At 41.9% G+C, this 24,362-nt stretch overlaps 1 protein-coding gene across 3 annotated transcripts in view; it reads left to right on the top strand.

Moving 5' to 3' along the window:
• The window catches only part of gk (glycerol kinase), a 75,591-nt gene that overhangs the window by 23,415 nt on the left and 27,814 nt on the right, over positions 1-24,362 (top strand). For 2 of the 3 annotated variants that reach the window (XM_060899512.1, XM_060899514.1), the window contains exons 6-8: positions 12,845-12,982; positions 14,938-15,047; positions 15,180-15,246. In XM_060899512.1, the coding sequence (XP_060755495.1) occupies positions 12,845-12,982; positions 14,938-15,047; positions 15,180-15,246 (315 nt within the window). Of the gene's footprint in view, positions 1-12,844; positions 12,983-14,937; positions 15,048-15,179; positions 15,247-17,437; positions 17,456-24,362 lie in introns of all 3 variants that reach the window. The other variant, XM_060899513.1, reaches the window with a different exon arrangement.

The following is a 24,362-nucleotide window of genomic DNA, read 5'->3' as shown; positions in this document are numbered from 1 at the left end:
AGCGCTTTGGATCCTCATTAGTTTGAGCTGAATGAGGAGATGAGAGTTGGACAGACTAAAGAACTAAAGCGCTGCTGCATAATTGTATTTCGGTAAGAGATGAAGTCTCACTAGCACTACTATTAGCAGGTAATCGAATGGCATTGTGGGTAATGTTTTTACAGGAAACTGTTAACCAGAGTAAAAATGCACCAAAAATGTTTTAAACCAAAAAAAATCCAATCTGAATTTAAGCATAGAATCCATCTCTTGCACAATTTAAGGCTGTATATTGATAATGACTATTTGATATTCAAGTTGTTCAGGTTGGATTTTAAATATCTTATCTTGGATCAGTGTGGGAAATAAGGCCAGACTGGCGGACATTGACTGACTGGTAATTTTCGCATTTGTCTGTCTGTATTTCAAAAGCATCAAACCGGATGACCCATGAAAAACTGTAAAGATATGGATCTAATTTTCTTCCAAATATTACACTGGGCGATAGGGTTGGGCGGTATTACGGTAAGAAGGTATCCCGAGGTATCCAAAAGTACCAACGGTATCGGTCTCATTACCGTCATTTAAAAAAATATATAATATCTAAATAAATATGGAGTACATGAGGTCATAATATAATATATATAAATAATAAATTGAAGATCATCCCGAATAACTGTGTGATCGTATTTTCACTAATTCTATCAATTTCCTAAAGAAGTTCTCATCGCGTGCAGGGTTGTTTATGTCGTTACCATGGCAACCCTGCGTGACATTTTGGAGTCTGACAGAAAGCTTCGCAAGAGACTGAGACCGGGGGTGTCATGGCTCAGATGGCTAAGGCACCGTACCATAAATCCGGGGACCCGGGTTCGATTCCGACCCGAGGTTATTTCCTGATCCCGTCTCTCTCTCCCCCCCGCTCATTTCCTGTCTCTCTATACTGTCCGCGGTTTGAGACCGCGGTTGAAAGATGGCAAGTCAAGATAACGAGTTAGTGGCAAAAAAAAATACAACATCGGCAGTGTGGCAGTATTTTGGTTTCAAACCAAACGAAAAATCTAATATGTCCCCTAAGGCACACCATAGCCTGGGGTACTCCACTTCCACGAGATCTCTCCAATGAGTTGTGTTTTGAGTAGGTTACATGAGTAACAACAAGGTAAAATAATATAACGTATGACATTTGGGATGTGGGTAATAAACGTTTGAAATGTCATCTACTGAAGAAACGGAAGAAAACATCGTAGCGTAAACTGTTCGGTTTCTGGTGGGAATTAGCAATGCGCTTGCTATCTTTGTTGGGTGTGTTAAACCGTATGGATTTAAGTGGAATAATTGTAAGGAGTTATGTGATCAAGACAACGTTTTAAGCAAGGTAAGGCCATTTGATTATTAATTTCCCCGCCATGGCATGACGTGGGCCCATATGATTTTGCCTTGTGCAGCTATCGCGCATTTGAATTAGGTTCGCCTCATTTGCGCTGAAGAATACGGTTTATCGCGCAGTCTAAACGGACTTGGGTGTTGGTTGATTCTTTTTCTTTTTTTTATTTCCCATGCTTGAAAGGGTATGATCCTGCTCATCGTGTACTTTTTTTTGATGGAGTAGGTGAAATAGTGCTGCAAATGGCGTTTCAACGCAGACATGTGTAAACGACAGTTGAATGCTATTTTCAAGATGAAGGAAGAGTTGCGTGATGCTTTGAAATATCTCTTAATGCTAGTGTTGCCACACGTCCAGGTTTTTCCGGGATTGTCCCGGTTTTTTGTGGAAAATGGAAAATGTCCAGGAAAATGGAATAACCTTCCCGGGACACGTTTTGTCCCGGTTTTTTACTTCCTCACATTATCCCCCATTGAAATAAACACAAATCATTAATGTTTCTCGCAGCCACTTAACATATTAATAGTTTTCACGTAAGCGGGCATATTGTAGGCAGCTGCTTGTGTGGCCTCACCGAATGTTTGCGCACGCAGCCAGTCGCCGTTGCTAGGTGATCGTGGTCAATACAACGGCGGCCGCGCGAAATCAAAGATACTGGAATACCGTAATACCAAACAATAGGTGAGAGTTCCCTTGGTCGGTGCGCGAGTAGGCTGGCTGTCTACTTCCTATGTTCTGATTCTGATAAAGGCTGGTTCTAAAGCCTGGGCCAATTTCATCAATAAATGAATCATTAAATAAATCATTAAATATATCAAAAAAGAATGCCTGAACACTGGCGTGAGAAATGAATAAATCAGTTGTCCCAATAACACAGCACCTCTCTCTTGTGATTAAAACAAAGGATTAGGGCTATTTGGTATGATTATAGTCTAACTTTTAAAGTTCAGTTCTCCAGAGAAAAGGCTAAAACAACAACGAAGCAGACTGAGAGAAATTATATTGATTATATTTGTATTATTTTGATTTGGAAACGGAATGGGAGGAGAGACTCTTCAGGGGGCTGTTAGCCTACTATTAAATATTTGTTTAAAAAAAAATTGGCGTCCAAATAAGATCATTCCTATATGAAATTATTTTTTGTAATAATATTTGTGGTAGTGCCCATTTAAGGGTTAAGAAGACAAAATTAATTTTAACTAAACGCCTAACTGCACCAGTTGAACTGTTTTATTTTTAAACGTGAACATTCACATAAGGCATCGTAGATGTGCGTGTCCGCAGCCCTCAACCCCCGCGCTCGTACGTGCGCGCAGGCGCGGCTGCCGACCGATGTGTCCCGGTTTTTTACAACTCAGATGTGGCAACCCTACTTAATGCACAAAATTCGCTTTGCTGCTTAATCCATACCACAATGCACACAATTCGCTATGCTGCTTTTAAATAGTACATTTGAGGCATAGGCGCACGTTACACAGTAGGCCGAAACAAAATATTATTTTTTTCTCGGTAATACCGTATACCCCGGGAAAACACAGAGACGGTTTAAAGGTATCAAAATTTGGATACCGCCCAACCCTACTGGGCGAATACATTGTCGTAACATGGCCTGTGATTGGCGGATTGCGGAGGCTCTCGATGAATGGCAAATCGCCTCTCATCAGCGAGTAGGAGTGCGTTCTGGCATCGCATCACACCACGCCATGCTGTTATCAGCTGGGTAGGTTTACCACTAACGTTAAAAGAAAATGGACCACTACAGGTTTTGGACCCTGACAAAGTGGTTTTTCCATCGTAGTTTAACCCTCTGGGGTCGAGAGCTTCTCCGGTGAAGCTCGGCAGGTTTAGAATGAGCAGGTCATGTATTTTAGATAAATATCTTTGAGTTTTTAATCACACACGCACGATAAACATATTGACAGAAACTTTACACTTTCCTATGTGCCCACTGCCAAATAATATTATAGTTTTTAAATTCCCTAAATTAGATGAAACATAAAACTTGTCCCCTTACTCAGTCACACCGGAGTCGGAGCGCTGAGCGAGCACTTATGCATTCATAAGACTATTCCTATGGTAACGGGATGATCATCACTTTCACTCTTTAGGTTTCGATTGGTTTCTCTTTCGCTGTGTTTTCTTCTATTTTCTAAGTTCTAGTCCAGCAGATTTTAGTCTGAACGCCAAATGATCTTACCATATCTAGTTTTGAGTCAGTTTGTTCCAATGTTACTTGGAATCTCATCTCATTATCTGTAGCCGCTTTATCCTGTTCTACAGGGTCGCAGGCAAGCTGGAGCCTATCCCAGCTGACTACGGGCGAAAGGCGGGGTACACCCTGGACAAGTCGCCAGGTCATCACAGGGCTGACACATAGACACAGACAACCATTCACACCCACATTCACACCTACGGTCAATTTAGAGTCACCAGTTAACCTAACCTGCATGTCTTTGGACTGTGGGGGAAACCGGAGCACCCGGAGGAAACCCACGCGGACACGGGGAGAACATGCAAACTCCACACAGAAAGGCCCTCGCCGGCCACAGGGCTCGAACCCGGACCTTCTTGCTGTGAGGCGACAGCGCTAACCACTACACCACCGTGCCGCCCTTGGAATCTCGTATTCAACATTTTAACTTTATTATGCAAGAATAATTGTATTGTTAATTACTAAATTTCTTATAGACTTATTATAAACGTAGTATAAAAATAGGCATTGATATAAAGTTTCATTAGTGTTATTATAGTACTTGTATATGAGGACCGGTAAGTTGTAACCAACTGGACCATCCTTGGCCCTCCATGCTTTTTTCGAGACATGGAACTGACCTGTGTGCGCTACAGTTTTCTTGGGTAGAACTTTAAGCATGTTTTTCTTGAATCTTCTGACATTTTCTTGTAAATTTATATTTAATTTGTCGTGTAATTAGCAACTAATGCCGAGTGTAATTTGACCTTTGAAGATCACAAAAATGTGCCTGGAAATAGCTGAGAAGCCATCTCCAGGCATCGAAAGCTCTTCAGCTTCCAGGGCCCTAAGGCTGGCCCCGGACCCCCAGCCGCATTGTTCCAGGTCTTTCACCCGTCATTCGGACAGACTGAAATGTGGACAGACAGGCAACATTTCCGACTCGTCTATCTGGTGACCGTCTGCTTAAAATTCCTTATTTCCCCACACTGTTAGTGTAATGTTAAAGACTGCAGTGTAGACTAAAGTATTGTGTAGTATTGTCTTACTCTGCAGATTGAGAAATCTGTGGGTTTCTTCCCCCACTTCTCTTTCTAAATCGAGAGTGAGTTCCGTTATGTGTAAAATTCCTTATTTTCTACACTTTTTTTTTTTTTTTTTTTTTTTTTTTTTTTTATATACAGTGCTGAGCGTAAATGAGTGCACCCCCTTTTGAAAAGTAACATTTTAAACAATATCTCAGTGAACACAAACAATTTCCAAAATGTTGACAAGACAAAGTTTAATATAACATCTGTTTAACTTATAATGGGAAAGTAAGGTTAATAATATAAACTTAGATTACACATTTTTTTTTTCAGTTTTACTCAAATTAGGGTGGTGCAAAAATGAGTACACCCCACAACAAAAACTACTACATCTAGTACTTTGTATGGCCTCCATGATTTTTAATGACAGCACCAAGTCTTCTAGGCATGGAATGAACAAGTTGGCGACATTTTGCGACATCAATCTTTTTCCATTCTTCAACAATGACCTCTTTTAGTGACTGGATGGAGAGTGATGCTCAACTTGTCTCTTCAGAATTCCCCATAGGTGTTCGATTGGGTTCAGATCAGGAGACATACTCGTCCACTGAATCACTTTCACCCTGTTCTTCTTCAGAAATCCAACAGTGGCCTTAGATGTGTGTTTAGTCATGTTGGAAAAGTGCACGACGACCAAGGGCACGGAGTGATGGTAGCATCTTCTCTTTCAGTATAGAGCAATACGTCTGTGAATTCATGATGCCATCAATGAAATGCAGCTCCCCGACACCAGCAGCACTCATGCAGCCCCACATAAGGACACTGCCACCACCATGCTTCACTGTAGGCACCATGCAGTTTCCTTTGTATTCCTCACCTTTGCGACGCCATACAGTTTTGAAGCCATCAGTTCCAAAAACATTTATCTTGGCCTCATCACTCCAGAGTATAGAGTCCCAGTAGTCTTCATCTTTGTCAGCATGGGCCCTGGCAAACTCTAGGTGGGTTTTTTTGTGCCTGGGCTTTAGGAGAGGCTTCTTTCGTGGACGGCATCCATGCATGCCATTCCTCTGCAGCGTACGCCGTATTGTCACGGGAAATAGTCACCCCAGTTTGGCTTTCTACTTCTTTAGATAACTGCAGTGAACTTGCATGCCGATTTTCTTCAGCCCTTCTCATCAGAAGACACTCCTGTCGAGGTGTTAACGTCCGTGGACTCCCTGGACGTCTCTGTGAGATGGTTGCAGTTCCAATTTTTGTACCACTTTTGCTACAGTATTCTGACTGATAAGTAAAGCGTTGCTGATCTTTTTGTAGCCTTCACCTTTGTGGTGTAAAGAAAATATTTTCTTTGAGGAATTCTGAAGAGACAAGTTGAGCGTCACTCTCCATCCAGCATCCAGTCACTAAAAGAGGTCGTTGTTGAAGAATGGAAAAAGATTGACGTCGCAAAATGTCGCTAACTTGTTCATTCCATGCCTAGAAGACTTGGTGCTGTCATTAAAAATCATGGAGGCCATACAAAGTACTAGATGTAGTAGTTTTTGTTGTGGGGTGTACTCATTTTTGCACCACCCTAATTTGAGTAAAACTGAAAAATGTGTAATCTAAGTTATATTATTAACCTTACTTTCCCGTTATAAGTTAAACAGATGTTATATTAAACTTTGTCTTGTCAACATTTTGGAAATTGTTTGTGTTCATTGAGATATTGTTTAAAATGTTACTTTTCAAAGGGGGTGCACTCATTTACGCTCAGCACTGTGTAAAATATTAAACTTTTTCCTGTTACTCGGGTGAACCGATGGTCTTAGGAAGCCATGTAGTTAATAAAGGTAGTCTGTACAACCTTGGAGGAATGTCAAAACATGAACTTTCTCCCATCACTCCAAATTCATTCTGATTTTTTTTTTTTAAACTCTCTTGCTTCATCATATGAATCTGATTACTAATACAAGTCCTAGACAAGCAAAAACTCAGTGAAATATAGATGGAGCAGCGATTTTTGACTTGGAACATCATGGTGTGGTTTATTTGCATAATGTTTCGATGTGTACCAACTTGAAAGAAATGGTCCGTATGGTTTCAGAAGGAGTTAAATGCAAGTACAAAATTCAAACTCCTTCACTTAGAGCAGGGGTCACCAAACTACGGCCCGCGGGCCAGATCCAGCCCGCCACCCCCCTTTGACCGGCCCCCCAGCCCCTCTGCCCCCCATCACTTGAACCGGCCCTATGAGGCAATCCCCAAAAGTGGTCATGGCCTATTTTTTTAAATTGCTTTTCGGCAAATAATAACATGTCTGCATCTTGTATTTTGTTGATTTTATCAATTAAATTGATATTTAGTTATAAAATGAACTATTCATATTTTCCGAATTTGTCATATGCTCGCGATCAAGCAGTGACAGGCAGCGCACGCGCAGAGAACTGTCAGTGTTCAGGACAGCAAAATGGCTAGCGGTCAGCGAAAAGCTGACAGAGAGTGCAGAGTTTTTAAACAACAGTGGGCCACCGATTATTTTTTCGTTCAGTGTAAGCAGGGTTCGAATTATAAAATTGACCCTATGGGGGTCTCTATTTAAAAAAAAAAAAAAGCAATGCATACTCGCTCTCCTGGACCAGCGCACTTTTGCGCACTGCAGTGCACAGCTTTCACACACAGGCGCGCGCATGCACGCACCCACACACACATGGTGTTGCGCATATATATATATATATATATATATATAGTTAAACAAATTATATATATATTGTGTGTGTGTATATATATATAATTATATATATTGTTAAACAAAGGAAGATCGTTGTGAGATAGAGGACAAGTCTTCTTCGGACTTAACTTCACATTCGATTTCGCAGGCTGCAAATTTCAGTTTGCGCGCATAGTGGTGTGGTGGTGAAGTACAGCCGTACATGTTGCGGTTTAATAACACGTTCAATACAAAGTTATGGCTGCATGGTGATCGGAAATGAAATGAGTTTTATTTATATTTATATGGTGATATAGGCTATTCAAGCTTATTATGGTGATATATGACGTATTTGAGAGACTTCCACAGAAAATTAAGTTTGCTTCTTTCATGGGAGCCTGAGGGAATGGGAGCTCAGCTCCCATTGGCTCCCACGTAATTCGAACTATGAGTGTAAGGACCGTGCAGTTTGTCTTGTATGTAAAGAAAGTGTGTCGGTTTTCAAAGAATATAATCTGCGTCGTCACTACGAAACCTGCCACAAAGAGTATGCTAGTTTGCGAGGGCAAACAAGAGAAGACAGGATTCGGAGGATGAAATGCGGACTGGCTGCACAACAGAATGTATTCCTTCGCCAAACCCAGATCAACCAGGCTGCTGTCCGAGCTAGCTATAAGGTAGCTCACCTACTAGCTACCCATGGAAAGCCGTTTACTGATGGGGACTTTGTTAAAGTATGCATGCTTGCTGTGGCCGAGGAGGTGTGTCCTGACAAGAAGGATGCGCTCGACGCGTTGAGTCTCTCCGCACCTACTATAACCAGGCGAACCGAAGATTTGGGGGACAACGTGTATGACCAGCTGAATGAGAGAGCGTCAGAATTCGAGTTTTTTGCTTTGGCCATGGATGAGAGCAATGACGTGCAGGACACAGCACAACTGCTGTGATCTATTGATCATATTATTATAATTTCACTTTTTTTTTAAATGTATTTATTTTATAGGCCTATTTATTTGACCTTTATTAAGTGCTGCATACAATTATTATTTATATTATTAATAATATCAACAGGCCTACCTACAATTTATAATTTTCCACTCATCTTTGCCAGTGTCAATCACCTCAAATAGGCAGATGTTTCTTACCTTGACAGCTTTGATGTTATTTTTATTAGAAAACAAATAAATGGAATATCTGTGGTATTTCAAATTAAAACAAAGTGTGAAGACTTGATTACTACTTTTGCAAACCACTAGTAAAGATAAACAAATATGTGCCAGGAATCAAGTGTTGATATAGTAGTGGGGGATATAGTAGTGGGGGATATAGTAGTGGGGGATATAGTAGTGGGGGATATAGTAGTGGGGGATATAGTAGTGGGGGATATAGTAGTGGGGGATATAGTAGTGGGGATATAGTAGTGGGGATATAGTAGTGGGGGTATAGTAGTGGGGGTATAGTAGTGGGGATATAGTAGTGGGGATGGCCGTGCCAGGCTAGTAATCTCTACTACACAATGAGGCCTGCTGGTGGTCATATTTGTCTGGGTCATACAATTCTATGTGATATAGCTGACCCGACCCCGGCCCCCCATCACAGTCAGGAACGACAATGTGGCCCCCAGAGAAAAAAGTTTGGTGACCCCTGACTTAGAGGAACAAGCATGCACTATGCAAATGTGAGCTACATAAAGCATGACAAATGTGACCAGTCAGGCTGGTCTTTTCAACACACAGCAGGAGAGAACGAATACACACAAAGAATAATGGTCTGAATGATTTTAACTACTTAGTCGACTGGTTTGAGTTTTTACTGTAATATAATTTCACTAACAAATTGATCAAGGTGTATAAGTAACTAAGAATATCTTTTATATACTTTTTTTTTTTTTTTAATGTTCTCGATTCTGATTGGGGGCGGCACGGTGGTGTAGTGGTTAGCGCTGTCGCCTCACAGCAAGAAGGTCCGGGTTCGAGCCCCGTGGCCGGCGAGGGCCTTTCTGTGTGGAGTTTGCATGTTCTCCCCGTGTCCGCGTGGGTTTCCTCCGGGTGCTCCGGTTTCCCCCACAGTCCAAAGACATGCAGGTTAGGCTAACTGGTGACTCTAAGGCCAAGTTTACATTAGACCGTATCTGTCTCGTTTTCTTCGCGGATGCACTGTCCGTTTACATTAAACCGCCGGGAAACGGGAATCCGCCAGGGTCCACGTATTCAATCCAGATCGTGTCAGCTCCGGTGCTGTGTAAACATTGAGAATACGCGGATACGCTGTGCTGAGCTCTAGCTGGCGTCGTCATTGGACAACGTCACTGTGACATCCACCTTCCTGATTCGCTGGCGTTGGTCATGTGACGCGACTGCTGAAAAACGGCACGGACTTCCGCCTTGTATCACCTTTCATTAAAGAGTATAAAAGTATGAAAATACTGCAAATACTGATGCAAATACTGCCCATTGTGTAGTTATGATGGTCTTTAGGCTTGCCATCCTTCCACTTGCAAGTGGTAAGTGATGTGCGCTGGGATCACACACACAGCGGCTCAGTCCCGAATCACTGCTCGTGCACTTCACTCGCGCGCTCTGTGAGCTGCGCAGGGCCGGAGTGCGCACCCTCCGGAGGGCACTCGCTGTTCAGGGCGGAGTGATTTGGAGCGCAGGATGCCTGCGGAGCCGAGCGTATCCGTGTATTGGTGTTGCTGTGTGCACGCGAATCGTTTTAAAAACGTTAATCTGATAATCCGCTGATACGGTCTAATGTAAACCCCACCTCAATTGACCGTAGGTGTGAATGTGAGTGTGAATGGTTGTCTGTGTCTATGTGTCAGTCCTGTGATGACCTGGCGACTTGTCCAGGGTGTACCCCGCCTTTCGCCCGTAGTCAGCTGGGCTAGGCTCCAGCTTGCCTGCGACCCTGTAGAACAGGATAAAGCGGCTAGAGATAATGAGATGAGATTCTGATTGGTCAGACGCTGTTGACTTTTTGTGACCCTACAGCTCTGATGCAGGTTTCTATTAATGCGCTCGTTCTACAACGTTGTTTTTTTTTCAGTAACGGCTAATTCAGTCATGTATATGGCAGAAGCTCTGCACAATCTAACTCAAATCACAAACATGGCTTTTGGGACATGGACTGTCACCTCTCTGGTGGGAAAGGAGCCTGAGCTTGTGCGTGAGGTTGAGTGGTGCCGACTAGATATAGTTGGGCTCACCTTGGGTTCTGGAACTAATTTCCTGGAGAGGGGTTGGACACTCTTCTATGCTGGAGTTGCCACGGGTGAGCGGCGCCGGACAGGGGTGGAGCTATTAGTAGCCCTCTAGTTCAGCGCACTAACATCGGAGTTCTCCCCAGTGAATGAGAGGGTTGTTTCCCTGCGCCTTCGGGTCGGGGAACAGTCTCTGACTGTCATTTGCACTTATGCGCCAAATGGTAGTTCAGAGTACCTGGCCTTCTTGGAGTCCTTGAGTGGGGTGCTAGACAGTGCACCACAAGGGGACTCGATTGTTTTACTGTGGGGCTTCAACGCTCACGTGGGCAATGACTATGAGACCTGGAGGGGTGTGATTGGGAGGAACGGCCTGCCCGATCTGAACCCGAGCGGTGTTCTGTTGTTGGACTTCTGTGCCATGCACGGTTTGGCCACAACGAACGCCATGTTCGAGCATAAGGGTGTCCGTAAGAGCAGATCGATGAATGATTGACTTTTGTAGTCATTTCATCTGATCTACGACCATATGTCTTGGACACTCGGGTGAAGAGAGGAGCAGAGCTGTCAACTGATCACTACCTGGTGGCGAGCTGGAAACACATAAAAAACATTGTCATTGAAACTTTGAGACATTTATAAGGTTTATGAAAGGAGCCTCCAGCGTCAAGGCTTTGTAACTGTCAGTAGGTTTTCCACCACAGGAAAGTCTTCAGGAGGGACAGCTTTTCACCTTACAGCTTCTCAGTCACATAAGTTTATATTTTCTCTTACTCCAGGAGTGGCTGGTGAAAAACTTTTTTTTTTTCTTTTTTCCCGTCAGCCATGTAGAAAATGTCATGATTCTAACCTCACGTTGCTTCATCATTGATTATTTTCCTATAACAGCGTTCCCCATTGCAATGCATGCCTTGCCTTGCATATCATACATACAGTACTGTGCAAAAGCCTTTAAAGGAACAGTCCACCGTACTTCCATAATGAAATATGCTCTTATCTGAATTGAGACGAGCTGCTCTGTACCTGTCCGAGCTTTGCGCGACCTCCCAGTCAGTCAGACGCAGTCCGACGCGCTGTCACTCCTGTTAGCAATGTAGCTAGGCTCAGCATGGCCAATGGTATTTTTTGGGGCTGTAGTTAGATGCGACCAAACTCTTCCGCGTTTTTCCTGTTTACATAGGTTTATATGACCAGTGATATGAAACAAGTTCAGTTACACAAATTGAAACGTGGCGATTTTCTATGCTATGGAAAGTCCGCACTATAATGACAGGCGTACTAACACCTTCTGCGCGCTTCGGTAGCGCATTGATATCTGAGCTCCGTATCAATGCGCTGCCGAAGCGTGCAGAAGGTGTTAGTACGCCTGTCATTATAGTGCGGACTTTCCATAGCATAGAAAATCGCCACGTTTCAATTTGTGTAACTGAACTTGTTTCATATCACTGGTCATATAAACCTATGTAAACAGGAAAAACGCGGAAGAGTTTGGTCGCATCTAACTACAGCCCCAAAAAATACCATTGGCCATACTGAGCCTAGCTACATTGCTAACAGGAGTGACCGTGCGTCTGACTGACTGGGAGGTCGCGCAAAGCTCGGAGAGGTACGGAGCAGCTCGTCTCAATTCAGATAAGCGCATATTTCATTATGGAAGTACGGTGGACTGTTCCTTTAAGCACCCGAATATATTTTTAATACAAATTGTTTTAGCAGTTTATTTTATGATTTCTGTATTATTGGGTCAGTAAAAAAAAAATTTTTTTTTTGAAGTTCCAAATATAGCTTTCCCAACAAGAATGAAGTGTTACAGACAAAATATTTGTATATCAGTTAATAAATTTAGCCCTGTGATGACCTGGCGACTTGTCCAGGGTGTACCCCGCCTTTCGCCTGTAGTCAGCTGGGATAGGCTCCAGCTTGCCTGCGACCCTGTAGAACAGGATAAAGCGGCTAGAGAGAATGAGTTCATAAATTTAACATAAATACCCAACAGGCCAGTTTTCAGGCCCCCCCCCCCCCCCCCCCCCCAAAAAAAAAAAAATGATGAATGCTGTTGTGAATTAATTGCAAATGTGAAAGTCTCTGGAAGAACTGTAGCAGATTTGCCAAGATACAAAAAAAAAAAACCTTGTACGAACCAATTTCCTTATTAAACTCCACAAAGGATCCCTTAGACTACTGATGCATGTTTAAAAAGCAAAGACTTGTCATGCTAAATGTTGACGTTGTTTCATTTATTACCGTTTCCTGCTCCTTACCGTTTAATTCTCATTGTTTTTGAAGGCATCTTTTCTTTACACATGCGCAGTACTGTACACTAGGACAATCCGCAGACTATGATAATCGTATCTCTTTTCTTCAGCACAAGACCGGTCTTCCCATCAGCACATACTTCAGTGCGGTGAAGCTGCGCTGGTTAATGGACAACATAGAGGATGTGCGTAAGGCCGTGCTTTCACACCGAGCCATGTTCGGGACCATCGACTCCTGGCTTATATGGGTAAGTTTAATGATGGTAACGCAGAAGACTGGGGGGCATTTGGTGAAGAAAACCAATCATTTTTAGAGATTTAGATTCTAAAATTTTAGCATGCTGAATTACATTAATGGTGTTGTAACTAGAGCGGCGGCTACAATTATCGACACCGTAACGATCTTTTGGCCATCGCAAAAGTAGAAAAGACTTTCAGTATGTAAATTGTGCATGAATAATTACTCAAACTTCTACTGGAAAAAAAAAAAAAGAGTTGATTCCCGATTACTTAGCGTATCAGATCACGTGATACCATTCCACAATTATCAACATGCACACGATTGATTTGATTATTTAAAAAAAAAAAATTGGTACATAGTATTGAGTTAACAAAACAGTTTTTATTTAAAATTTGTTTTACACAGACTTTGTATTTAGGACAAAATATCTTTTATATAAATATATCGATGTTGGTGCTTATGGAAATGAAGTAATTCTAATGTTTGTAAACAAATGAACTGATAATGTTTAACCTGTCAAATCTTTTTGTTCCACTTTTTAAGTATTTTCGTAGATTACGTTTTGTTAATCGTTCGTTGTTGTTGTTTGTATTAATTTTCTAGTTTTGTAGTTTACCAATAAATGTCAACAGGGAATTGACATTGTGACCACATGAAAATCCAGGTCAGAGGTTGCATGTCATTCCTTGAACCAAAATATAAGATGTCTACTGATATTGTAATGTGTGGTAGATATTTACAACAAACTACAAAAAAAAAAAAAAACCCTGAATATTTCAAGCACGGGATGGCACGGTGGTGTAGTGGTTAGCGCTGTTGCCTCACAGCAAGAAGGTCCGGGTTCGAGCCCCGTGGCCGGCGAGGGCCTTTCTGTGCGGAGTTTGCATGTTCTCCCCGTGTCCGCGTGGGTTTCCTCCGGGTGCTCCGGTTTCCCCCACAGTCCAAAGACATGCAGGTTAGGTTAACTGGTGACTCTAAATTGACCGTAGGTGTGAATGTGAGTGTGAATGGTTGTCTGTGTCTATGTGTCAGCCCTGTGATGACCTGGCGACTTGTCCAGGGTGTACCCCGCCTTTCGCCCGTAGTCAGCTGGGATAGGCTCCAGCTTGCCTGCGACCCTGTAGAACAGGAAAAAGCAGCTAGAGATAATGAGATGAGATTTCAAGCATGTAATTTTTTTAAATGCTCGGAATTTAATTCTGGTCTATTTCTATTTATTGCAATCGGTTTCCAAATACTCTATAAACATTCCATTCTGTTATGAATCAGAAAAAAAATTATAATAAATCACAGCACTTTTTTATTTTTTTTAAAGTACTTCATCTACTTCAACAACGTTACACAAAGATCGATCCATAACAGTTGTAAATGTCCCTTAATTCCACAGGGTGTCGATAATGGTGGACACCGGTGAAAGTGATCACTGTTATTGACACCTCACGTGACTTCTCAAACTCGCATTTAGATACAAAATGGCGGCTGTCAAATGAAAGCGGAAGAAACAAAGTAGGTCTCGACAAGGAGATCATGAAATATCGGTGAATTTGAGAAGTAAAAACATGTCCATGATCTTTCCACCATGCTTACCTGCGATGATAACATCCAGATTTTTCCTCAAATTGCTGATCATGCTAAAAATATATTTCATCTCAGGTGTGTCATCAGACGACAAGCTCAAAGGGCGAGGAGGCGGGTCTTCTGGTTGATTGATTAACCAATAATAACTGCTGTAACTGAAACTCACCTTTGTTTTTATTGGTAAATCTGAAAAGGTGTCGATAATTACGGACTGTCGATAATTGTAGCTGCTGCTCGATTGGTTCATTCTGCATCATCGCTAAAATGTAAAATTCCAAACAGCATTGTAGATCCTAAAACCATGGATGATGCAAATATTTAGCTTGAAATGTTTGTTAGTGGTGTTTCATTCGATCACTGGGTCACTAGCTCGCTGTTTTTCAGTGTCTAACTGGTGGAAAGAAGGGAGGTGTTCATGTTACAGATGTAACCAATGCAAGCAGGACCATGCTCTTTAATATACACACTATGGAGTGGGATCCAGAGCTCTGCAAGTAAGATGCCTGTACACACACGCACATGGCGAGAGAGAGAGAGCCTGTACTTCTGTTACTGAATGCCACATTTGTTTTAAAATGCTAAAAAATGTGGAGTATTTTTCCAACTGGAGTGTGTTTTGGTTCCAGCTATTTTGGCGTACCAATGGAGATTCTGCCAAAAGTGAGAAGCTCTTCAGAGATCTACGGTTTAATGGTAAGCTCAGTGGAATAGCTTGGAGACAATTTTATGTTGTGCATAAGTATTCACCCTTCCCCTGCTTTGAACTTTCCCACATTATGTAATGTTACAACCTGGAACTGAAATTGACTTCATTGGAATCACACATGAAGCTGCACACAATTTTCCGTAATTATTGAACTAGAATGAAAAATCAGTATAGTTTTCCCAATAATTTCCAAATTTAAAAGATGTAAACGTTGTGATTGCGTAAGTATTCAGCCTCACAGCTGTGAAACCACTAAATTAGTTTTGGTGGGTAGATTTATGATGTAAAATCCCAATGAAATCCGTTTTGTTCCAGGTTGTAGTTCAGAGGGGTTGAACTCAGTCAAGCCGGAAAGTCTGCACACCCCTTTCACCTTCTCTACATTTTATTACGTTACAGACTTATTCTACAAAAGATTGAGTTCATTTTTTGTCACAAAATTCTACACATAATGGCCCATAATGACCAAGTGAAAGCAGGTTTTTGGACATTTGTGCTAATTTATTAAAAATCAAAATGTAAAATATCATATGTACACAAGTGTGCACACCCTTTTTAATATGACACCCAAAAGTGAGCTGAAGTGCATTTGGTTTCCACTGATACTGCTTGAGATGTTTCTACAACTTAATTGGAGTCCACCTGTGGTAAATTCAATTGATTGGACATGATTGGGGATTGCCAACACCTGCCTATATAAGGTCCCACAGTTGACGGTGCATGTCAGAGCAAACTTCAAGCCATGGGGTCAAAGGAATTATCTGCAGACCTCAGAAACAGGATTGCGTCAAGGAATAGATCTGGAAAAGGGTGCAGAAAAATTGCTGCAGCTTTACAGGTCCCAAAGAGCACAGTGGCCACCATCATTCGTAAATGGAAAAAGTTTGGAACCACCAAGAATCTTCCTAGACCTGGCCGCCCAGCCAAACTGGGCGATCAGGGAAGACGGGCCTTGGCCAGGGAGGTGAGCAGGAACCCGAGGGTCAGTCTGACAGAGCTCCAGCGTATCCTTGTGGAGATAGGAGAACCTTTCAGAAGATCAACCATCCAGGCAGCACTCCACAAATCAGACCTTTATGGTAGAGTGGCCAGATGGAAGCCACTCCTTTGTTAAAGGCACATGACAGCCTGCTTGGAGTTTGCTAAAAGGGACCTAGAGGACTTTCAAACCATGAGAAACAAGATCCTCTGGTCTGATGAAACCAAAATTGAACTTTTTGGCCTGAATACCAAGCGTCACGTCTGGAGGAAACCAGGTACCGCTCATCACCTGGCTAATGCCATCCCTACAGTGAAGCATGGTGGTGGCAGCATCATGATGTGGGGATGTTTTTCAGCAGTGGGAACGGGGTGACTAGCCCTGATGGAGGGAAAGATGAATGCAGCTAAGTAAATCGAGATCCTTGAAGAAAACCTGCTCCAGAGCACTCTGGACCTCAGACTGGGGTGAAGGTTTACCTTCCAACATGACAATGACCCGACGCACACAGCCAAGAGGACAAAGGAGTGGCTTTGGAGAAAGTCTGTGAATGTCCTTGAGTGGCCCAGCCAGAGCCCAGACCTGAATCCAATTGAACATCTGTGGAAGGAGCTGGAAATGGCTGTGTACCGATGCTTCCCATCCAACCTGACGGAGCTTGCAAGGATATGCCAAGAGGAATGGGCAAAAATGTCCAGAAACAAGTGTGCCAAGCTCGTAGCTTCTTTCCCAAGACGCCTTGAGGCTGTAATTGCTGCCAAAGGTGTATCAACCAAATATTAGGCTAAGGGTGTGTACAGATATGTAACCCTTAAATAACCTGTTTTTGTCGGTCAAATAAAATTGCATATTTTCTAAAAAACTGCTTTCACTTTGTCATTATGGGCTATTTTGTGTAGAATTTTTGTGACAAAAAATGAACTCCATCTATTGTAGAATAAGTCTGTAACGTAATAAAACGTGGGGAAGGTGAAAGGGGTGTGCAGACTTTCTGGCTTGACTGTATAAAGTTATTTTTGATCCTTTTCATAATTGTAAAAAAAAAAAAATTTGGTCCTCCATGATGAAACAAACAAAAAAAGTGGACTTCTGTTAATTTTCAATATGAAATTACAAAATCCATGATTGGATTTGTAATTAATTCCCATTTGTCACAATTGAACCTTTGTGTCTTATCATTTCTCTGGGCTTTCTGATAGAAAATCAGTTCTAGTCTGGTGAGTAGGTCTTGACGAATATTATTTATTGACATTGTCATTTCTGGGGAAAACAAGTCCCTTTTTCCCTTCTCCTGGTTGGCTTTAATATCCTTTTTATCCCATTCCATCTAGCGGTGCATTTCCAACATGAAAACTACATCAATTCGATTATCGAAGCAAAGCTCAGCCTTCGATAGGGTCCGGAAGTCTGAGTGTACTAAAAACAACACTTTCTTTACAAATTTATTTATACTGGTACAGTCCTGGTCAAAATGATTGGCACCTTGCTATATTATCTTCTGAAAGCTACTTTGGTGTGTATATTTATTTGTATAATACTGGATTCTCAATCGGCGGTCACCTCGTCTCCAATCTCAGCTACGCTGATGATATTTCTGGAATAAATGAACCATGTCAGGACTTGCAATCTTTTGTTAATTCTCTTGCTAAAATGCCGCAGAGGCCAGACTTTCTATCAGCATATCGAAAACAGACTGCATGACAAAAGACAAATCTAATCCGGACCTCAACCTTACAATATACGGCAAACCAGTAAAGCAAGTTTCTGAATTCATCTACCTCGGACACAAACTGTCTTCAAAAAACGACGGAATGATAGCTGTGAACCATAGAATCGGACTTGCTCCTTTTGATAAGAACAAAATTGCACTAACTTCAAAACGGATCCCGTATCACATAAAATCAAGCATCTACAACACTTATGTTCTTCCTGTAGTTTTATATGGACTAGAATGTGTCAACTGGACTTCTGCTGCACTACAGAAACTGGAAGTCTTTCAAAATCACGTAACGTGACTTATGACCAACACCAAACTCTCAGACCATGTCAAAATTGAAGATCTTGGACAAATAACCCAATTGTCACCAATCACCTCTGTCATCAAAAGTAAAGTACTCAAACTGTTTGGCCACATAAAATGAATGGATTGTGGCGTCAGCAAGATCTGTTTGGAAGGCATGATTAATGGAAAGAGAAACAGGGGTCGGCAACCTAAGAGATGGAGAGATAACATCACAGCATGGATAGGTCTTGATATAAATTCCCTGAATGATCTTGCCAAAGATCGAGATCTACGGAAGCAACTATCTCATTTTAGTGTGCATTCTGCTGCAGGTGGAGATAGCGGTTAATGATGCAAAGCAGCCCAGTTTGAGAAAAAAAAGTGAGAAAATGTGTGGAAATAATAGTATAAAAACCAGAATGTTACAATTAATGTCAGCCTTTTCAGATCACTGATGAGCAAAACTATTATTTCCGGCATGTATTATGAATGGGCGGCACGGTGGTGTAGTGGTTAGCGCTGTCACCTCACAGCAAGAAGGTCCGGGTTCGAGCCCCGTGGCCGGTGAGGGCCTTTCTGTGTGGAGTTTGCATGTTCTCCCCGTGTCCGCGTGGGTTTCCTCCGGGTGCTCCGGTTTCCCCCACAGTCCAAAGACATGCAGGTTAGGTTAACTGGTGACTCTAAATTGACCGTAGGTGTGAATGTGAGTGTGAATGGTTGTCTGTGTCTATGTGTCGGCCCTGTGATGACCTGGCGACTTGTCCAGGGTGTACCCCGCCTTTCGCCCGTAGTCAGCTGGGATAGGCTCCAGCTTGCCTGCGACCCTGTAGAACAGGATAAAGCGGCTAGAGATAATGAGATGTATTATGAATGATGGCTTTAATGCTTACCAAGATCACTCACTTTCCCTGTTTGTAGGTTTTTCCCCCTCATTGCATAACATCATAAACTAGAGGTGCATATCTGCAAGAAAATGTAAATGTGATTGCATCACCACGACACACAAAAAAAAAGGCAACTATGGGTCCTGATGGATGGATGGATGGATGGATGTGTGTGCTGGGTGAATTGATCAGAGTTTGTTGGCTTGTGGATGAATCATGACTAAGGGACAGAACTCGTATTGATTACTGTGGGAAATGCGCTCAGTATAATCTGGATTCATCACAAAAATACATGCATGTATTTTATTATTTTGAAAACCCACCAGCTGACTGATCTGGCACGTTTTAATTGTGTGACAGTAATGACATAAATACCAGCGCAAAAAACTAGTGTCCGAAAGCGTTTTTTCATTTTACCAACGAGCTCACTATATAGTCCTCTATATAGTAATTCCTTATGTAGGGAGTAGTGAACGAGTGAGCGATTTCAAACACAGGGAACGTTGGCAGATGTTGGTCACGTTGATTTTCCGCTGTACGTTTTACTTCCGTCCTACGATGTCTCGCACAGGTCTCAACGAATCTCGTTTACGGCCATGGCTTTGACATGTGGACTGATATATTACATAGCATATTTCAAACACTCATAACTTGCGATAGCAGTGACAAAATAGCGATCAAAAATGCATTCCTATATTTAATAAAATGAGAGTTTTGATAATAAAAAATTTACCTTCAGTTCCCCGTTAACCTGCATGTCTTTGGACTGTGGAGGAAACCGGAGCACCCGGAGGAAACCCACGCAGACACAGGGAGAACATGCAAACTCCACACAGAAAGGCCCTTGTCGGCCGCTGGGCTTGAACCCAGAACCTTCTTACTGTGAGGCGACAGTGCTAACCGCTACACCACCGTGCTGCAAGCTGTCATTGTCCTGAGGTGTCATTTAAGTTTGGTGGCTCTCTGATGAAGGGACAACTTTGATTCAGAAGCTCCACATATTCTTATGTATGTCGCACCAAAAAAAATTCATTTTTTCCAAAAGCTGCAGACCAGCACACTATTCAGGCACAGGATGGACGAGTTGAAGTTGGCTTGGGGTCAGTATCTCAAACTGCTGGAGAAGGGCAGCAGGAAAGTGGTCTGTTGGGAAATAATCGCGTGCTCGCTTCGCAATCGCACTAAAAATTGAGAAAGAAGGTTTCAAAACCTTTTCATTTGCATTTTTTCCGCAGTGTCGTGAACTTTTTTTTGGCCACTCGTGGAACTGTCTAGAGCTTCCCAGTACAGAATATAGAGGGAAGAAAATTGACCAAAGAAGTCTTCAAATCCTAGTGCTGTTAAAAATCATGTGCATCATACAGAGACCTTAAACCAGGAATGGTGGCTCAAACCTGACCAACATGCTGCACGTCTAAACCAAGAACTGCTTCTTGGTTAAAAAGGCATGACGGATATTTGGCCAAATTTATTTTACTGAACCTTGGAGGAAAATACTCTGGTTTTGGTAAAAGAATAGCTTGAATTGCTGTTCTAGAAAACTAATGAACACCACCTGATTTTGAGAAGTCAGTCACACTGTGCTGTAAAAATGGACGAAGGCTGTCGTCTTGTTGAATAACTTTGGACATCCTGTTCAAAGATTCTGACCAAAAGAATTTTTCAATGTATTTTACAATATACCCGAGAATATTGACCAGAACTGTTAATATACCAGTACAACTCTTCACTGCTAGACTCTGATTTTTATTCCCTTCCCTTCCCTTTTTATTTTTTTTGGACTGTTTGTTGGAAATGTACTGGATAACTCTCTTGGTTATACAGCGCACTGGCTGGATGCCATGAGCTGCCTTCACCTGCTGATAGCCAGCAAAACAGCATTTGAGGATTTTGTTGCTACTTCAAGGGCACTTTCTGATCCAGTGGCCGTGCTGTGGATCTTTCCTTCATGTGACTGCATGCTCACGTCTTGAATATAATTTTGCTTAGAAAACTGAATAGCGGGCTGGTTGATATGGCATGATTTTAATCCCTGAGTAGTTCTTCAGATATTAGTTTGTTTACTGCTGGTGGTGGCTTTTTTTTTTTTTTTTAAGTTCATTTGTTTCCTGTACATTTACTGAAGAAAACTGGGATGAATTGAAACCATAAGCATGTAACGATATACAGTGTCTTGCAAAAGTATTCATCCCCCTCGGCGTTTTGTCTCATTACAAGCTGGAATTAAAATGGACTTTTGGAGCGTTCGCACCATTTGATTTACACAACATGCCTACCACTTGAAAGGCGAAAATTGTTTTATTGTGACACAAACAATAATTCAGGTGAAAAAACAGAAATCTGGAGTGTGCATAAGTATTCACTCCCTTTCGTATGAAACCCCTAAATAAGAGCTGGTCCAACCAATTCACTTCATAAGTTGCCTAATTAGTTGATTAAGATCCACCTGTGTGCAATCAAAGTGTCACATGATCTGTCACATGATGTCTGTTATAAATCAACCTGTTCTGGAAGGACCCTGACTCTGCTACACTACTGAGAAAGCAACATGAAAACCAAGGAGCCTCCAAACAGGTCAGAGACAAAGTTGTGGAGAAGTATAGATCAGGGTTGGGTTATAAAAAATATCCCAAACTTTGAATATCCCACAGAGCACCATTAAATCCATTATAGCAAAATGGAGAGAATACGGCACCACTACAAACCTGACGAGAAGGCCGCCCACCAAAACTCACAGACCGGGCAAGGAGGGCATTAATCAGAGATGCAACAAAGACACCAAATATAACACCAAAGGAGCTGCAGAGATTCACAGCGGAGATGGATGGCACTAAATACAGGGCAATTCTGGAGGAAAACCTGTTTGAGTCAGCCAGAGGTTTGAGACTGGGACGAAGGGTCACGTTCCAGCAGGACAGTGACCATAAACATACTGTTAAAGCTACACTGGAGTGGTTTAAAGGGAAACATTTAAATGTCTTGGAATGGCCTAGTCAAAGCCCAGACCTCAATCCAATTGAGAATCTGTGGCATAACTTGAAGATTACTGTCCACCAACACAACCCATCTAACTTGAAGGAGTTGGAGCAGTTTTGCCTTGAGGAATGGGCAAGTGACTAGACATGCTAAGCTAATAGAGACATACCCCAAGAGACTTGCAGCTGTAATTGCACCAAAAAGTGGCTCTACAAAGTATTGACTTGGTGGGGTGAATACCTATGCACACTCCAGATTTCTGTTTTTTTTTTTTTTTCATCTTGATTATTGTTTGTGTCACAATAACACAATAATTTTCACCTTTAAGGTTGTAGGCATGTTGTGTACAACCCCGATTCCAAAAAAGTTGGGACAAAGTACAAATTGTAAATAAAAACGGAATGCAATAATTTACAAATCTCAAAAACTGATATTGTATTCACAATAGAACATAGACAACATATCAAATGTCGAAAGTGAGACATTTTGAAATTTCATGCCAAATATTGGCTCATTTGAAATTTCATGACAGCAACACATCTCAAAAAAGTTGGGACGGGGCAATAAGAGGCTGGAAAAGTTAAAGGTACAAAAAAGGAACAGCTGGAGGACCAAATTGCAACTCATTAGGTCAATTGGCAATAGGTCATTAACATGACTGGGTATAAAAAGAGCATCTTGGAGTGGCAGCGGCTCTCAGAAGTAAAGATGGGAAGAGGATCACCAATCCCCCTAATTCTGCGCCAACAAATAGTGGAGCAATATCAGAAAGGAGTTTGACAGTGTAAAACTGCAAAGAGTTTGAACATATCATCATCTACAGTGCATAATATCAAAAGATTCAGAGAATCTGGAAGAATCTCTGTGCGTAAGGGTCAAGGCCGGAAAACCATACTGGGTGCCCGTGATCTTCGGGCCCTTAGACGGCACTGCATCACATACAGGCATGCTTCTGTATTGGAAATCACAAAATGGGCTCAGGAATATTTCCAGAGAACATTATCTGTGAACACAATTCGCCGTGCCATCCGCCGTTGCCAGCTAAAACTCTATAGTTCAAAGAAGAAGCCGTATCTAAACATGATCCAGAAGCGCAGACGTCTTCTCTGGGCCAAGACTCATTTAAAATGGACTGTGGCAAAGTGGAAAACTGTTCTGTGGTCAGACGAATCAAAATTTGAAGTTCTTTATGGAAATCAGGGACGCCGTGTCATTCGGACTAAAGAGGAGAAGGACGACCCAAGTTGTTATCAGCGCTCAGTTCAGAAGCCTGCATCTCTGATGGTATGGGGTTGCATTAGTGTGTGTGGCATGGGCAGCTTACACATCTGGAAAGACCCCATCAATGCTGAAAGGTATATCCAGGTTCTAGAGCAACATATGCTCCCATCCAGACGACGTCTCTTTCAGGGAAGACCTTGCATTTTCCAACATGACAATGCCAAACCACATACTGCATCAATTACAGCATCATGGCTGCGTAGAAGAAGGGTCCGAGTACTGAACTGGCCAGCCTGCAGTCCAGATCTTTCACCCATAGAAAACATTTGGCACATCATAAAACGGAAGATACGACAAAAAAGACCTAAGACAGTTGAGCAACTAGAATCCTACATTAGACAAGAATGGGTTAACATTCCTATCCCTAAACTTGAGCAACTTGTCTCCTCAGTCCCCAGACGTTTACAGACTGTTGTAAAGAGAAAAGGGGATGTCTCACAGTGGTAAACATGGCCTTGTCCCAACTTTTTTGAGATGTGTTGTTGTCATGAAATTTAAAATCACCTAATTTTTCTCTTTAAATGATACATTTTCTCAGTTTAAACATTTGATATGTCATCTATGTTCTATTCTGAATAAAATATGGAATTTTGAAACTTCCACATCATTGCATTACGTTTTTATTTACAATTTGTACTTTGTCCCAACTTTTTTGGAATCAGGGTTGTAAATCAAATGATGCTAACCTCCCAAAAATCCATTTTAATTCCAGCTTGTAATGCGACAAAACAGGACAAACACCAAGGGGGATGAATACTTTTGCAAGACACTATATTGTGTGACAAATCATGATACATATTTGTTTTGAATCGATGAAATAAAAAATGAATAGTGACGATCAGGCTGTGTAATCTTGTGGTTTTTTTTTTTTTTCCCTATCCTAGCTGTAATTGTGTAGACAGCAGAGGGTGCAATAAGGTTCAATAGCTGTGACGCCTATGCGGAAGTAACGTAGCTCTCATGGCACAAAAATGCAAAACA

Source organism: Neoarius graeffei, chromosome 18, assembly GCF_027579695.1.
Source record: "Neoarius graeffei isolate fNeoGra1 chromosome 18, fNeoGra1.pri, whole genome shotgun sequence".
NCBI classification, from domain to species: Eukaryota; Metazoa; Chordata; class Actinopteri; order Siluriformes; family Ariidae; genus Neoarius; species Neoarius graeffei.
The sequence above is the reverse complement of the archived record's forward strand: the minus strand, read 5'-3'. Positions and strand labels throughout refer to the sequence as shown.